The sequence below is a fragment of the Pteropus medius genome, unplaced genomic scaffold, assembly GCF_902729225.1.
Source record: "Pteropus medius unplaced genomic scaffold, Ma_sr-lr_union100, whole genome shotgun sequence".
Classification (NCBI taxonomy): domain Eukaryota; kingdom Metazoa; phylum Chordata; class Mammalia; order Chiroptera; family Pteropodidae; genus Pteropus; species Pteropus medius.
The window spans coordinates 6,230,910-6,248,528 of record NW_024342471.1 but is presented as its reverse complement, the minus strand read 5'-3'; the positions used below and the strand labels follow the sequence as shown (position 1 = coordinate 6,248,528).

The 17,619-nt window shown below is 39.5% G+C and overlaps 1 protein-coding gene across 5 annotated transcripts in view; it reads right to left on the bottom strand.

The window, feature by feature from the left end:
- Nucleotides 1-1,009: 1,009 nt before the first annotated feature.
- TPX2 (TPX2 microtubule nucleation factor) overlaps nucleotides 1,010-17,619 on the bottom strand; it is a 50,470-nt gene continuing 33,860 nt past the window's right edge. For 2 of the 5 annotated variants that reach the window (XM_039864015.1, XM_039864016.1), the window contains 6 exons: nucleotides 12,424-12,516; nucleotides 11,227-11,400; nucleotides 10,697-10,843; nucleotides 8,467-8,578; nucleotides 8,087-8,274; nucleotides 6,204-6,699 (listed from right to left, as the gene is read on the bottom strand). In XM_039864015.1, coding sequence (XP_039719949.1) covers nucleotides 6,589-6,699; nucleotides 8,087-8,274; nucleotides 8,467-8,578; nucleotides 10,697-10,843; nucleotides 11,227-11,400; nucleotides 12,424-12,516 — 825 coding nt within the window. In that variant the 3' untranslated portion in view covers nucleotides 6,204-6,588. Of the gene's footprint in view, nucleotides 6,700-8,086; nucleotides 8,275-8,466; nucleotides 8,579-10,696; nucleotides 10,844-11,226; nucleotides 11,401-12,423; nucleotides 12,517-17,619 lie in introns of all 5 variants that reach the window. The other 3 variants (XM_039864018.1, XM_039864013.1, XM_039864017.1) reach the window with 3 other exon arrangements.

Here is a 17,619-nt window from a genome sequence, read left to right as displayed (position 1 = left end):
TCGATCTAGGGCTCATTCCACTAAATAATTTTGTGTTCCTCCTGAACCCTGTGACATTTATCTCAAAACAATCCAAGTCCCTTTGACCACGAACACTGTAAAAATTAAACCATGGTGGAGAGAAACAGGAGACCCCCCCAGCATCAGGTTTGCCTGTGTTGTCCTTTGCCTCTAAGAAGAGAACCACCAGACAACTTTACACCTTGGAAACGCCACGGACGGGAGGGACTTCGCGCAGCAGTCTGTAAGAATTCACTGAACATTCTGTGCAGTCTTTAACCAGTTCCAAGGTCAAGAGAAACATCAGAAAATATGTGTGTGTGTCAGAGGACATTATTCAGGGATTAGTCCCCTGGAGTGATCTGGGCTAGATTTCCGCTTCCAGAACAACCCTTGGAGAGTCCTCAATGAGATAGCACACTGGTCTCCAGCATACTTCGCTGAAGTTCAAATGGAAATCCAGGGGCAGGAGAGTTTGCTAGAGCTGTCCTCTCACAGTGTCTGAGCAGCTGGTTATAGAATATAAATTCAAATGTACGGCCGGTGTAGTAAGAGCAAATTCCCTAGAAAAAAAAAGTCTGAAAATATTCAAGCTGAAAAGAGCCTTATTAATCTTTTTAGCTCAATCTCCTTGTTTGGCATATGTAGAAACTGAGGTCTAGAAAAAGTGAATGACTTGTTAAACGTCGCCCAGCGTGTCAGTGACAGAAGTGAGATTACATTCCCTACCCCTACTTGTCTCCAAAGACACATCACAGTCACCACAGCCCCAGCTAAAGACAAAGGGTGTTCTCCTTTCGAATCTGATCTAAAGGCTTAGAGACAACAATCTACTACGTGTGCCTGAAGATGCAGAGTTCTTTAAAAGAACATATAGATATAGAGTTCTCTCGGAAGGGTTTTGCTAAATGCCAATAAACTTTTTCGCTGGGCATGAGAGCCAGTAACATTGATGTCACATCAGGCAAAAGGTGTATGCCAGAATAATGTCATTAGCTACGCTTTTGAGAAGGGCTTATATTTCCTTTTAATATTTTAACTACAAAGACTAAGTGGTTTGAAACAGTCATTTAAAGATGAGACAGACCATGATACATTAGAGGGAAACAAATAAAGACAAATCTAATCCATAAATACAGCCTAGGATAATTCTTTGCAAAACAATCATTTTTCAACAGAGAGAAGCAAACTCAGAACAGTATGCTGCTGTTAAAATTGGTATTTACAGAGAACATAGTAATATAGGAAAAATATTTGAGTCACTACTATGCTAAGTGAAAAAAGCAGAATACAAAATATATATACAGGAAAACCCTACATTGTAGAAGAACATACAAAAGTTTTACATGCCCACAAAAGAAATTATACAAAGAAACATCAGTGTTTAAGGTGGATGATGGGACCATGGATTTTTAACTTTCCTCCTATTATCAGGTATATCCTGAATTATATGTAATTAACAATAAGCCCCAATTTAAAACTGAAAACAACAATGTTGTAAGAATTTTGCATAGAGCAAATTTAAAGTCACTTTCTAGTCACTTAGTGGGTTTTCTATGTGACAGAGATTGTGTGCATGAGTGCCCATGAGTGAAAGTCAGTGTCAGGCTAGAGACTTCCGTCTCTCCTTAACCCAAGCAAGCTTGAACAATGCTGCCCAAATTGCTTTTCATATTATAATTTATGACCACTGACTAGTATCTTGACCAACTGCAAAACATATCTCCCACCCTTGCTCCTGAAAGACCTGAGAAAATACCACTGGTGTCAAAACAAGCTGGGCAACAACACTTGGCCACAGTTCATAACACATTCACACACCTGCCTGTGAGATTCTGGGATACCAGTCCCATAACTACTACATGGGTCTTGGCAGATCAGACAGGCCAGATTTTTCTTTCCTTTCTAATAAAAGTTTAAAGAAAAGGGAGAGGGCAATTGGAGCCTTCGGGTTAGGTTTAGTCTGGTGAAAGAGTTCCTAAATAAAAGCGAGCATTTTCCTACGCCTTTTACCCTTACCCCTCCAACTATGGTTTCTGACAGTGAAATGTCAGCGTTCGTCAAGCCCTTTCAGGAAGCTGATACCTTCAGCACATAAAAGCCATGCTTTTGGTCTGAGTCCAGCCTCTTATTCTCTTAACAAGAGAAGAGCAAATCCCACCAGAATGACGTCAGTAACCTTCACTGCAGCACTAGGAAAAGAGTGGGTGTGCAAGAAGACACAGCAACAAGGAAAAAGTATGTTTTTGCCCCCGGGCGTTTTTGTAGCAACTGCACTGGCTTCAGCTGGATAACAAATTGTCCTGGAATTCTTGGCATCAGAGCAAACATGTCAGCTCCCTGGTTACGCTTTCGTCACCACTCAAAGTACCACTTTAACCTCCCTGCTCTTTCCATAGGCCTGGGTTTGTCCTGTATCCAGGAAACTTTATATGTTGTCTAAATTGAGCATCCAAGCAGGCTGAAAGGCAGATGGCAGGTCAGAATTCAGAATGTTGACCGATTCCTACCTGGATCCATACCACCAAGCTGTAACTCAGCCTGCCTGTGCAGAAATAGGAGCCCAGCCACATGGCTAACAGCTTTTTAAACTGCTACCCTCAGCAATGAGGAACTTCCTTAGCAGACAAGATTCAGAAGGGAACTGAAAAGAAAGTAATGTCAAGATTTATCTAAGGTGATACACAGGTTTACCAGATACTCAAGCCAATAAGCCCCCAAGGCTCAGCTAAGCCAGGAGCTAAAAGACCAGGTGTTGCTGACCTGCCCTTGAGTCCTTGGGACCTCAGGTCACTAGCTGGGATATCATGTAGAGGAACTAGACCCCACTACAGGCCTGCCTCTATGTCACTAGATACTTCTAAGAGGCTTCATACTTCAGTCAGGGAGGAAGCCAGGACATGCCCACAGCAGCGCCCAAACCACATCATTCAATGCAGAATATGTGAAAAGAGCAAGGTACAGAGTGTAGAGTATGACACTATTTGTGTAAAAAGGAGGGAAGAAGTAGAAATATGTATATGCAGAAGCCACTTCTGCCAGGGAACACACCTGGTGGCACTCTCTGTGGAGAACTATGCAGCTAGGAGAAAAGGTAGAAGACTTTACCTCAGTAGGTTTTGAATTCTGAACCATGTGGATGTGTAACCTTTCAAAGAACAAATTAAAAGCAAATGCAGAATATTATAATCTTATTGTTTTAAAAAAGAAAAATGCTCTATAACTCTGTGTATGTACCTAAAAAATATTCTGGAAGCATACACAACTATTAACTATAGGCGACTCCTGGGGAATGAGAAGAGGGGCAGTAAAGAGATCACGTTTTATTCTATGTTGTCTGTACTGTTTCTGTTTTTTCCAAAAGGCAGTACTACTTTCCTTAGTTTTACTTAAAAAAAAAAAAAAAAGTGAAAAAACATCCTTAAGAACTGCAACCTCACATCCAACAAGAATCTCTAAACTCCCTTGGCACTTGCTCTGTCTCAAGTTACTCAATCACATCTATCTTGCGTTACAATTACTTATGTACAGGTCTTGTCTCTGCTAAATGCTAGAGCAACTGCCAATGCAGCCCGTCTACCACTCAAGCTCCACTTTCCAGGGACAAAACTCTATGGAAAAGAACTGGTAAGAAAATAGCAGTCAAGATGGCAACAAAGCGATTACACAAGAACAGAACAATCAACCAAAGTTAGGGTGAACAGTAATATTAAGTAGCACAAGACTATTAGCACTGGGAAGCCATGATCAAGTCAAAACAGCATTGAAAACAAAGAGCTCTTCCCAGAAATTATGGAAATTCCAACAATTTGCACGTGTGCATGTGCTAGGAGCTTTGCAAAATTGCCAAGCAAAAGCATGACAGCCAGATTTCTCAGTAGAATACAGTAAATTCCTATCAGAGGACATGTATTTTTTTAGGACAATTTCAGAGTGACCTCTAATGTTGAAAGAGAGGCCCCCTGTAGGACATGGCCTGAAGAGATAAAGAACCTGAATTTTACGGTAATATAAAAGCAGAGAGTTTTGAGTTTCGGGGGAAATGGGAGGCAGTACTAGAAAAATAAAGGTCGTATGAGGTGGACCAGAGAGGACTCAAAACTAGACAGATTGTGCTGAGTAGAAAGAGTGCTACTGGGAAAATGAGAAATTCTGGGAAGCAAGAGGCAATGGATGTCTGCATCTTAATTTTAAGATATTCACTCTGAAATAATGTAACCCATTTGTTGCCTCTAAAAAACTGTCACATATTACCACCCTGGCATGGGCATCTAGAGGAGGTAATCCAGAATGAAGCAAATGGGATGGAAGGATCCCACAGGCCCATAATTCTCAATAATGCTCTTTCCCAAACCTTTAGCTTGAGGGCCAGATTTATTCTCTTACCTGAAACAATCAAAAACAAAAAACAGACAATGAAAAAATGATATTGGATAAAAATATGTGAAGGACAGTGAACTGTTAGAGAACTGCTGATACGAGGTAGGAAAAAAAGCTACACAGGACACAGAGAGGGTGTCTGAAAAGAGGTGACCTGAAAAAAAAATGAAAGCCCCCCGAGAATCCACAAGAGATATGAGGGGTTGAGGAGAGCTGGATATTTGAGTATAAGCGATGGAGAACTCTGTCTCTGGGGCTGCTACCTGAGTGTCTTCCTTAACTCCTCTTTCTCTCCTTCCATGTCCAATCTATTAGCAAGTCTTGTCAGTTACTTCAAAATACATTCAGAATCCAACCATTTCTCACCACCTCCACTGCCACCACCCTAGCCCAAACCACTATTAGCTCTCACCTGGAGAACTGCAAGAACCTCACCTTCCTATTTGCAACCTCGCAGACCCCCTTTCCCCACCCGCCTACTCTCCCCACAGCAGTCAGGGAAACATGGATCACCTGACGGAAGAGGACAGTTACTTGCTTATTGTCTATCTCCCTTCCTGAAAGGTAAACTCCATGAAGACAAAGTCTATTTCTGCTCACTGCTGTATTCCCAGGGACTAGAACAGTGCCAAGTTATATAGAGTTAGCACTCAATTAATATTTGTTAAAGAAATAAAGATTCGTGGAACTGTATATAAAAACTGCATATCCTTTTTGCCCAGAAAATAAAGAAACCATATTTTGCATCAGTTTATGGGCCTTTAGGAAGCCCAGAGATCTGAAAATCATATGCTGCTGAATTATAATGGCTTGTACATAATGCTCGCTGAATAAATGAAAGGAATATAAAATAGGTTTAATATCATATTTGGTGCCTAGGACTGGCCTGAGCAGAATATGGTTGTTATTATATCTCACGGCACAGGAGTAGATGACTAGTACAGAGTAGGGTTCATAAATAACGTCGAGTCTAAAAGAAAATATATGATTTAACATGGACCTAGCAAATTCTGTGCCAGCTACAATAAATACAGAGACGACTAAGAATTTTGTCTTCAAGGACTAAGATGATTTTAAATATCTGTCTCCCTTCTAGTTTGTGAATAAGTACAAGTAACTCTTGGTGTAATTATTGTGCTAGAGAGATATATACAGGAAACATTTGGGAGGCACTAAAAAGGAAGTGATCATCCTTACCTGAGGAGGTCAGGCAGTCAAGGAAGGATTTGTAAGAAAGACATTACTTGAGCTAAGTCTTATAAGGAAGAGTTTACTAGATGAAAAAAAGCACATTTAGGGAAGAAGGCAACAGTCTGTGCAAAGGCATCACACACGATTGCCTTTCAGAGTGGTTTCTGGGAGGGAGTCAACAAATATGGAAGGATATTGACACAGGCAGAAAGGGAAAGCCTGTGCTTCAAAGCTGCTGGACCTTCCTCTCAAAGTACCCATTTCTCCAATAAAACGGGACCTCCAAAGAGGATAGACAAATTTAAAAATACCACCATTACAAAATCAGGGAGGGGAAGACAAACATATTTCTTCTTCCAGTCCAGGCTACTGGGGGACTTAAAAATGTGCTGCACGGCGTTCCGTTATTATCAGCACAGATAAGAGAAGAATGTGCCTTCACAGCAGCTCTGCCCAAAGCTTGCGGATGGCTACTGAGAGGTTCCCCATCACTCCATGCAGTCTTTTTGTTGTGCAGTTAATGAGGCTTTCCCCCTCATAGCAAACAGCTCCTTAAAATTCATTTTGTGCAAAGAGGAAAGAAATCTGATATCTTGATTGTTCCTCATTGAAGCCATGACTTAAATCCTATCTCAGTATTTAACTATCTTTATTTTCTGATTAAAATAGAAAAAAAGAGTGAAGAAATGGACCATAGAAATTACACTGTTACTGATATAGACTTTAAATTTTAGTCAGAGTTAAGACCCATATTAAAGGTCAACTGATGGTTCAAAGGAAATAACTACATGGAGTCTGATCGAGACATATATGAGTTGAGTCTCATTATTAGCCTCAATAAAGCAGGAAAACAATTCTCAACAAAATTAGAGTTCACACTTGTCAGGTATGCTCTGTCGGGCATGGGTAGGTAAAAGTCTGGAGAAATGGGTTCTCTCCATGCCCTGGGGACAAAGAAAGAAGGCTTCTGGTTTGAAGCAAAAAGTAGCTCCTATTCCCAGGTGGTGTCTGCCGAGTTCAGCAGTGGAATCGGGCGGAGAACTTGGGAGATACAGGCACAGTCAGAGGCTGGTCACTTGACTTTACCTCCACACCCTGGTATTTACGTATTGGGTTTGCTTTGTGCACCTGCAAAGTAAGAAAAATAAAGTTACCACTAATACCGATGTTAGAAAACTATGCTTATACTTAACCGATCTCCAGTTTCATTGTTTATTACTGGGGTATGATGAGGCCTTACTCAATTGTAGCAGAGAAGAGATACATGTTAAGAGTTTGCTAGAGTACAATCTTAAGCTTGAGTCTTAATATTCACCATAAGTATAGACAAAACAAAAACAAAAAAAACAATAACTAGAAGGGGTCACTGGGAGAAGGTCCCATCCATCCTTCCAGGCAGTCTAAAATCAATCCTGAGTCAAGGCAGATTAACAGAGAGCTAACTAGCATTGACTGAACTGTGCTGTAGAATGCTGCAATCGGCCAAGTGAGAATCACTGTAAGAAACAGCTCTATGACGGGGACAAACAGGTACCAAGTGTTGAAGAAAATTAATAAAACCTGAAGGTGGAAAAAGGGCTAATTGTGTGAGTATATCTGAGGTGGAGACTGTATTATTTTTTCATCCAATCAAAAACAGTAGCTTGAATTTTGCCAAGAAGTTTGTCCTTTTAAGTTTGTCCTTAGAACCTTACCTGCAGTCACAATCGCCTCTGCCAACCGCTGTGTGTGCTGCAGCTTAGCACTTTTAGATGAAACCTCAACAACTGCTATATTTCTATATTCATCTTTTTACTAATCATATGAAGTTCCATCTAAGACTGTCTTCTTCCTCATTAATGCAGTTAATGCAGCTTGCTGCTCTACTAGTGAAAAAATTCTTAATGTGAATTAACCTTTCTTTTTGGTTAATTTCTAATTTCTAAATCATTATGCTAATGCTAGCATGGCACCTGGACCGGTATGCACTATAACGCAAAAGAATCTGAGTCAAGTATTAAAAGAAAAAGAAAAATACAGATATTGCCCAATTCCTGTCCTTCTCTAACTATGTATTCTTGTCTAATTGTAAAACACATTGGTTTTCTTAAGCCTTAAGAAAATAATAAAAGTTAAATAATGCATCACTATTTACAGTTATGTCACACGATTTCCTCCTTTTTCCTCCTATGAAGACCTCTGGAAGAAAGTCTGTCCACAGAATTCAATACTAGGATAAATTAAATTTGTTAACAACTAGTTTGTATATATCTCATGAACATTGTGAGTTTCGTTAACTGACAGGTTGGTTCCTAAAAAAGGCCCAAATTATGGATCAAACTTAGCAGATACATGCATCACAATGTATAAAACTTTAGCCTCGTTCGCATGTCAATGTTATCACCACCCTTGGTTGGTGTGATTTCCTACTGTCACTCATCTTTGCAGGCCACCTTAGATCCTTTCTGGAACAATGCAAGGTACAGATAAAACAGAGACAACCATGGGTTAATCAGCACTCCTGTCGTCCAATTACCAGTTCTTTCCGTAGCCTGGCCAGCTCCTTCTTCTGCTGCTCTTCCTCTTGCTGCCTGGCCTCCTCCAACTGCTGGACTCTCTGGGCTTCTACCTCAGCCATTTTCTTCTCCAGCTCTTGCCGCTCCTTGGCTCTCTTCTCAGTGGCCAGCTGAAAAGGTTCCTGAACTAGAGAACCAGAAAGGCCCTCTGAGTACAGAAAGAGAGAGAATATTGGTGCACAAGCAAGCCTTGCATAAACCTAGCCCCCAAAGATCCAGCAAGAGGCATAGACATGCACGCAACAGAAGGGCTAAGCTCTAAGGAAGTCTTATTGAAAGACAGGTGGAGTAAACCACATACAATTCTGCCCCAGTCCCCCAAGAACAGATATAATACTACCAGCAATGGATTTTTTTTCTTTCTTGGGAACAAAGGGCTCCTGGGAGATGACAGTGTTTGGACGAGCCTTGAAACAAGTTGCTTCTTTCTGCTGTCTCAGTTCTTCCTCTAGCTATTAGAAAGAAAGTCTGTCAGACAACTTTCCATGGCTACCACCTCCATGGCTCAGGTTCTAACTGATCCGAGAGTAAAGACAGCAGATGATTTAATCTAAACCCCAGTTACAATCCATTTACCTAAACCCACTACAAACTAGAAAGTACCTTTAAGATACAGTTGCTCTTTGGAAAACATAGGCATTAGGGGTGCCGACCATCTGTGCAGTTGAAAGTCCTTCTATGTCTTAACTACTAATAACCTACTGTTGACTGGAAGCCTTATTGCTAACATAAACAGACTAACACATTGCTTGTATGTTATATATATTATATACTGCATTCTTACAGAAAAGTAAGGTGGAGAAAAGAAAATCTTATGGAATTTAATTTAAATTAAGAAAATCATATGGAACAAAAAATATATTTACAGTATTTACTGGAAAAAAAAAACACGTGCAGTTCAAATTCTGAGTTCAAGGGTCAACTATACTTGTAAAGCCTATCTTAACATTTCCCCTCAAAAAGTAGACATTAAAAATAAACTGGCATTTAAAAAAAAAAAGTAGACATTACATACTCCCAGATATAATCACCTATAAAGTATTCTCCCACCCAATCCCAAAAAGAATCTAACCAGAATTTAATCAAGCCTCTATATCTAACTAATCATCTATAGGAAATAGAGGAGGTAGAGGAACATATTAAACTATCCCAATGGGAACACAAGGACCAAAACCCACATTGTAGAAAATCTGTAGCACAAAAAATCCATTTTATTCAAAAATAAAATGCAAGTGGAGAAGCCTATAGAGCAAAAGGGAGTTAGAGATTTATCAAACAAATGCAATATGCGGACCTTATTTGGATCCTGATTTGAATAATTCAATTGTTTAAAACAAGTTATGAGAGCTTTGGGGATATATGAAGGCTATGTGTCACTATTAAGGGCTTACTATTAATATTTTCACTATGATAATAGTATTGTGGTTATGTTTTTTTTTAATCCTTATATTTTAAAGATAGGCACTGGAGTATTTTTGGATGAAATGAGATGATACCTAGGATTTGCTTCAAAGTAATCATGTATAAGCAGAAGGATCTGGTATAGAGATGAGCAGGTAGACGTATAGATGAAATAAGATTTTCCATGTTTTGATCATTACAGAATCAGGTGACAGGTTCACAGAAGTTCATTACACTATTCTCTCTACTTCTGTATGTATCTGAAAAACCCTAAATTTTTTTTTGATTATGGAAAATTCCCCACACAGACATTCTGTGTCAAGGTCTTTGAAAGGGAGATTTACTGGTACTTTCAAAGCAACAGACCTGTTTTCCTGGAGAACGCTAACAAGGGGCCTATGCTCAGTCATGTTAGCAATCACGTCTCTTGGGCTTCAAGAGGGGTAATGTCCTACAAAAATTGGCCCAGAGCTCCTTTTGGTCAGAGTTCAGGATATGTGACAATATAAAATTACCAACAAAATCAGGAAAATTTTTTCCAGATAAAGTAGAATTAGACCCCAGTTAAACCAGCCAACAACCAATTGTTTTTAATCACTTGTCATTTATAAAGAACAAACAGCACAGAGTGTTGAGAAAACAGCATACCATATTGAGAATCTATTCTCACCATACTGTTTCTTATCAAAGCACCAACAGAAAGGCGTGAAGATTTAATGAACAAGTTTAATACATGAAATAGATGAGATCTTAAAGAAACTCCTGACACACACAAAAAGCCTGTCAGTTCTGTCAGTTCTCACATTCCCCAGATGAGCACTTAAAACAGAGATCAACAATCTTCGGCCTACAGGCCAACTCCCACTTACAATCTCTTTTAGCACAGCCCTGAGCTAAGAATGGTTTTACAATTTTATAGAGTTGAAACACACACACACACACACACACATACATAATATGTGACAGAGACCAGATGTAGCCTACAAAACCTAAAATGTTTACTATCTGGCCTTTTATAGAAAAGTCTGCTGACTCCTGATTTAGAGTGAGAGACCCTGAAATAATCCAGTGTGTTAGTTCCCAGCTGAACTTCAATGTAGTGGGTCTACCCACTCTAACAAACCAACTATCAAGCAATTAACAACCTAGCTGCTCTCCCCATCACTCACCTGGTGCTTCCAAGTCTGTGCCTTCATAGCGCCTCTTTTGTCGGTCTCCAAGCAGAAAGGCTCAGTCTGGGTTGCATTCTTCACCTTCTTCTCTGGCAGGTTAACAGTGTCAAAATGAGGCAATGGAAGTGCCTTGAACTTAGGCACCTGATAGAAAGGAAACATAGGATTTAAGATAAGGCCTTTCTAGCCAGAAAGCAATAGCTGCTCTAGAAAATTTGAATGAACCTGGAAAATAGGAAAGGCCAGTTTTCAAAGTAACATGGTATAGCAGAAAGAGTAATGGGCTTAAAAGGAAATCTAGGTTTTCCTCCCAATATTGCCAGTAATGGCAGCATAATCATGGGTAAGTTACTTAACCTCCTTGTGCCAGAAAGGTTATTAAAATTACTTGCCCTATTTATACTTCATAAGGTTCTTAAAGGGATCAAAGGAAGTCAGTGATTTCATAGTTAAAAGTGCAACATGAAAGATTATCTTTGAGGAACCAAAGAATAGTACTATGTTATCTGGAGAAATGGAACACCTACCTCCCCTTTCTGCAGTTCTTTTATTTTCTTCTCCTTCTGTAACTGACGTTCTTTGTCTCGAGAATCAAAAGAGAAAGGGCATATTTCCACAGTTTTTGCCTCTGGGATGTGAGGCTTAAAAGGCACCCCAAAATGTGGCACAGGTTGAGCTCTTATCACCACTGGCTCCTCTTCCTAGTGGAAAAATTGCAGTTTAGAAACAAGGCTCCTCATTCTTTCTCACCTCCTTAGAAAGTGGAGTCAGAAGACATTATGTGAGAGAAATCATTAATTAAGGCAAGTCACTCTACCTCTTAGGTGTCTTAGCTTCCTTGTCTATCAAAGAGGGATAATAACTAAGTCCCCTACCAACTCACAGGGGTGAGGCCAATGTGAAAGTATTTGATAAAGGACTAACACAACCACTCTTAAGGGATCTAGTCTTTCACAGGAAGGTTGTAAAAACTAAATGTGATCAAACTATGTGAATAAAATGAAGAAAGGTAGTAACCAAGCACACACCTTAGCCTTTTCTTTGACCCACCCTGCATCTAGACTCCACTGAAACATGTGACTGAGAGTTAATGGGTTGCCAAACCCAGAATAGGACCAAATAAGTTGTTTGGTTTTAAGCTGGTAATATAAGATCACTGTGTATTTTAGTTTCAAATTAACCTATTAAAAGGCTTATGCTCGATATGCTATAAAATTACCCTTACTCTGGATATTTATATATAAAATGGGAGATATAACAAGAAACTAGCCTAATCAATGAGTTTATGTATTCCAGTTTCATGAACTGTCACCACACAATCACCTTTTCAACCCTTGGGTTAATGGAAGATAGGACAGGGTAAATGTAACTGCTCAGTGTGAATTTTAAAGGCCTCTCACTGAATGATGACAATAGCTCAGGCAAAATAGAGTACAGGGATCGGCAACTTTTGATCTGTGTTACGACAGGCTGATTTTCAATGCTACAGAAATGGACAGGCCTCAAATAAGTGGATAGACCTACCACTGAAAGCCAAAATAGTCATACCCTTACCAATTACTTCGCTCTTAGAGGAGCAAAAAAGATGATCAAAAGTTCATAGCCACTGCTAAAGAACACTGCAAACACGAGTGAGGGCCTTTCAATTCCATTAAGTTTAAGAAAGAATAAAGCTTAAATTGATTCTGCAGAATAAAGAAGAAACCCCCATCTCAGGGCATCACCTCATCGTTGGTGGGCATTCGGATTCTGTTCTTCAATGCAAAGGCCGGTGACTTGGGGACAGTGATTGGAAGCATCTTCTTTTCAGGAACTCCCTAGGAGTAAGAAACTCAATTAGACATTCCAGAACAATCTCCACTAGGCTGTGTGATAAGATTAACCCCTTTCTTAAAAGAAAGTTCACATACCAGGAATTAAAAAACGGCTAGAATTTTAGTATGTTGTTATTTACCCAACTAGGACAAAGGCATATCTGGTCTGCAGTAGCACTTCAAAGGTGAATTTTCATGACAGAAGAGAACGAATAACAAAGATGTAGATTTGTATATTCAGTAAAACTTGAATTCATCACAATCTTTTTTGGTATTTATGAAAAACATTCATCACAACAAAACAAACTAATGCAAGTATTTTGTTTCTCTTCCTTTCTATACCCCAACCCCTCAAAAACAAACAAACAAAACTTCCAAATGTATCTAGAATCAGAGCAGATACTGTCCATTCTCTTAAACCTATTCCGCATACAGCTCTACAATGAGAACTTACGTTCAAAAACAATACCCTCAAAAGGCAAATAGGAAAAAGTATTGGGCAAGGACTAGTTTGATTTCCTTTTGCTAAATAAATGAACAAAGATCAAAAAGAAACAGTTCACAAAGATATACAAAGAGGCTCAAGCTCAATAATTTTTAACAATATAAATTTTAAAAAGGTATTTCTCACCTATAAGACTAAAATTTAAAAGACTGATACTAGTGTTGGCACGTGAGAAGAGAAGTGGTGAGGGTATAAGTCATAAATTGGTACAATCTTTGGGAATTAGCTATTAAATTTTTAAATGGTCATATTCTTTCATTCAATATTATACCTCCAGTATTTGATCTTTTGTTTAGTTTTGTTTTTGATACATTTCAATACATTTTTAAAAGAATAGGAAATCGCAAATAACTCAATTATTTGTCAATAAAGGATCAGCTAAACCCCTTCTTAAATGGTGGCACATCCACACCACAAATTATACAGCCATCAGAAAAGAATAAAGTAATAAAGTCTTTATTATTGACACAGAACAGTGCTGGTAATATCAAGGAAGGAGAAACAGGCTGCTAAAACAGAGAATATTATTTTTGTGTATTTTAAAAATGTATAATATAATCAATCTAAGCATAGAAAAGAAAATCTGAAAAAAACACCAAGCTGTTAACTCTCACATCTCTTTGAGAGTGAATTGAGAGGCATTTAATTTTTTATATTCCATAATTCTAACACACTCAACTGCTCTGAATATTTTTCCCTTTGATTCTAAAACACTCAACATTTCAAATCCTTGCACACTGAGTTATATGTACCATACTGTGTATATCATTAAAAACTAAGACATTTTAGAAAGATGTTTCCTCCATAAGCATTTTCTGATTCTCATAGAATTTATACTCTACCATGAATCTGACCTTTAATACCAACTACAAAATAGTATCTCTTGGGCTGTGGTTGTGAATGAAGTGTATGACCATTTTAAAAAAATCCTCTCTCACATGTGTACGTTGCCCCCCTAGCTCTCTATTCTGCTTCCTAACTCTTCACAGCCATACCACAGACCACATCATCTACTGCCTTTACCATTCTACCAGTCTTATATTAGTCTTTCAGCTTCCCATTCCTTCCATCCATCTTCTGTATAGTCAGAATTATTTTTCTAAATCATATCTGATAATGTTATAATGTTACTTCCTGACTTAAAATTCTTTAATGGCTCCTACTGCCTTCAACAGTATAACAAATGTCTTGGCATGAAGTACAAGGTGCTTCATAATCTGGCATCCTGCCTGACTCTCCAGCCTTGTCTCTCACCCAACCTTATACATCACCCTCCAACCACAATGAACTACTTTCTAGCAGCTGCCAAAATGTGCACTGGTACTCAACTCAATACCTTTGCATGTACTCTCTCTTTGAAATGCCCTGGATGCCTGAAAGCACTTAACCCTTCTTTTCAAGCCTCTCTTCTTTACAAAGCCTTTCTTTCAATAGGTCTCTCCACTCTTAGAACCTACACAAGTGACCCCTCTCTGCCCTGTATATAGTTCTATCATAGTACATACAAAACTTCACTGTACTTGTTTATTTAGATGTGCATCTGCTCCTGTTAGCTTAAGAGTGCTTTGAGAGTGGGGACTGGTATTACATCAATCCCTAGCTCCCAACACAGACTTCGACAAGTATGAGGCCAAACATTCAGTAAATGTTTGTTGAATGAATATACTATGAATAGCAGAATTTATACCTTGGACTCTAAGACTCTTGGACTCTCATTTATACCTTGGGAGGCTTCTCCTTAATTCCAACAATGCCACAACTGCTCAAAACATGTTTGGAATGTCTTTCTTAGAGAGGATTTCAAAGCCAGTTTGCGGGCCATGGAAAGCAGTCACTCAATCCTTTAATTAAATAAAACTGTTTCCAGATCTGTTATCTTGGACTACTCCAAAGTCTTAGTTCCAAATGACTTTTGATCAGCTTCTAAAAGCAAATTAATCTTTAAAATATGAAGATTTGCCATCACTGAAGAGATCCAAAAGACTGTGCCACAGGATCCAAGACAAGTGGCTTTTCCAAAATGCTTTGAGCAATATCAATCATTGGAAAGAATTTATATCCATCCAAGGTGGGTATAAAGTGACCACTGCAAACGGAATGCTCAGTTTGCTGTGAAAGTTCTTAGACATTTCCTAAAGAAAGCCAGGATCACTAGTACAGTGAAATCTAATATAGCAAAACTTGTAATCTGAGTGAGAAAAGTCCGTAAAATGGGTTTTCAAATAATATTTACCAAAAAAACAACAAAATCTGTTCTCCACAACATCCTAGACAGGTGGACGGACATCAGTCTCATGCTTGAACACACCCCGGGCGTGTGGGAGTGGGAAGAACACTGAGCAGGGAGTCAGAGGTCTGTTCTCGCCCAGCTCTGACTCCAGTAGGGATAACCTTAATTAGACAGCCTTCACGCCTCGAGATTTTTTTCTTTTCATAAAACAAAGTATTAGAAATAAATATCTGAAGACTCATTTTGTTCTAAAATAATCCCTCTTTTCCTATTTTTCTCCTCTGCATCCACCAAACAGATGTGCATTTTAAAAGAAGAGCAATGGAAATCTCTAATGAGAAAGCCATGAAAGAGATTATTTATGAGTGGGATCAATACTCATAACTAGTTGAGAGAGAGGGAAAGGCAATTTATGAAAATCATCATTGTAGCAACTATCCACTCACATGCTATCCCCACTGCAATCAAAGCCAACTAGGAGTTCAATCAGAAATAAAGAAAGCGGGGGGAAAAAGGAAACTGGATTTCTAGAAACAGAGAAATCTTGTTTTTCTAGTTTAAGTTTTCTTAGTTCTAAGCTCCTTGCGGGCAGGGATATTGCCATTTGCATTCCTTTGCATTCTCCATGGCACCTACAAGAAGTAGTAATGTTCCGCGAACACAGGTTGATTAATACTATTGTCCTTATTTGTTTACATGTGAGTCTGCTCTACCAGACTGAAAGCTCTGAGGACGAGGGCTGTTTCATATGCCATCTTTGAATTCCCAGTTTCTAACACAGGCTGGGGCATTTCAGCTTCTACTGTCACTCACTCAGTTATCCAATATTGGAGTGCCTATGCTGTGATGGTCCATTCTAGGGATACAGAAGCGTACAGATACCCATGGTCCTTGCTTTCAGGGAGCCTACATTCTAGCGTAAGAAACAGACAATGAAAAAGTAACTAAGTATTTCCTGATTTTCACAAGTGCTCTGAAGATACCTAGCAGAACATAGAACTAAACGGTAATCTGGGGAAACTCCAATGGGAAGCTCAGGGAGGGTATCTCTAAAAAGGTAATATGTGGTTACAAGTAGGCAATGCAGATGTATGAATGATGCATAGGAAAAGCAGCCCAAGACGGAGGTGGGGTGTCAGGGGTGAACACTTCTCCCTGAGGCAGCATATGCCCCAAGCACCCTAGGATAAGTAATCAGGCCTGTCCCAGAGCAGTTAGGAAATTACTGTGAAGCAATGTTATCTCAGGGAGTATGGGGGGAGAGTCTACTGATCTCCCCAAGTCATCCTTAAAATATCACTGCTAAAATTACTCGCTGGCCTCACTGACACCACATCTACCTCTGTGGTGCCCCAGCTCCCCCACCAGATGTCGGCACCAAGTTCACATTTCACACCCTGGAGCTCAAGGCTTTCATCACTCCACCTCTGCCCCAAGAGCCCTTTTTTCATCTCTGCCTCATGGCCCATTGCTGCCCAAGCCCATCTCTCATCAGCCCTGTTGTCTCCTTGCCACCTATCAACCACAGGCGGGAGAGCACAAGAAACACCATAAGGACCCACGGACAGAGAGCTTCAGCACCGAGAGGACACAAAGGGGGAACAACAGTGACAGACGGACAAGCTGCATCTGGGCTCTGGGAGGCAGGCAAAGACCAGAAGTTAAGAGATCTAATCTCAGTTCTGCCACCAACTTTCAAAAGTGGGCAAGACACATTCCTCTCTCACAGCCTCCCTTTCTAAAAAATGAAGAGGGTGGAAGAGAATACATCTAATGTTTCCTATGCTTTTGCTTTACTAGAAACCAAGAGTTGAAGTGAAATCACTGGAAATTTGGGAGAGCTGCAAACAGCCAACTCAAAAGCAGTGTTTGCCAAAATAAACAATGGTTAACAGCACTGTGGGGGAGAATGATAGTGCTTAAGAAGATGACAGTTCAAATCATGGTTCTGTATACTAGACACCTTTTTCCTCACCTATCTCTTAAAAGTTATTATGAGAAATAAGATAATCTACATAAAAACACAGTACAATGTAAGCAGATAATAAAATGATAGTTATTACTATTAACAACACGACTGCTCACTGTGTGTCAGACACTTCATTCTTCAGCCAGCTCGAATCTGTGCTACACCTAACAAATCAAAACTCCAGGGGTGGGGCCCAGGAATCTGTTTACGTAATAAGATCCCCAGAGGCTTCTGAGAACCAGCTGAATTTGGCAAACACTTCCCTCCGCATAGCGCACACACCAATTCAGCGGCATCTTACTTTCCTAAGTGCTTTCCTGATCTGTTTATTCAGAATTCTCAACAAAGCATAACCTGGTACAATGCTACTCTAAGAACTCAGCTAACTCCTAATGAGCTCCA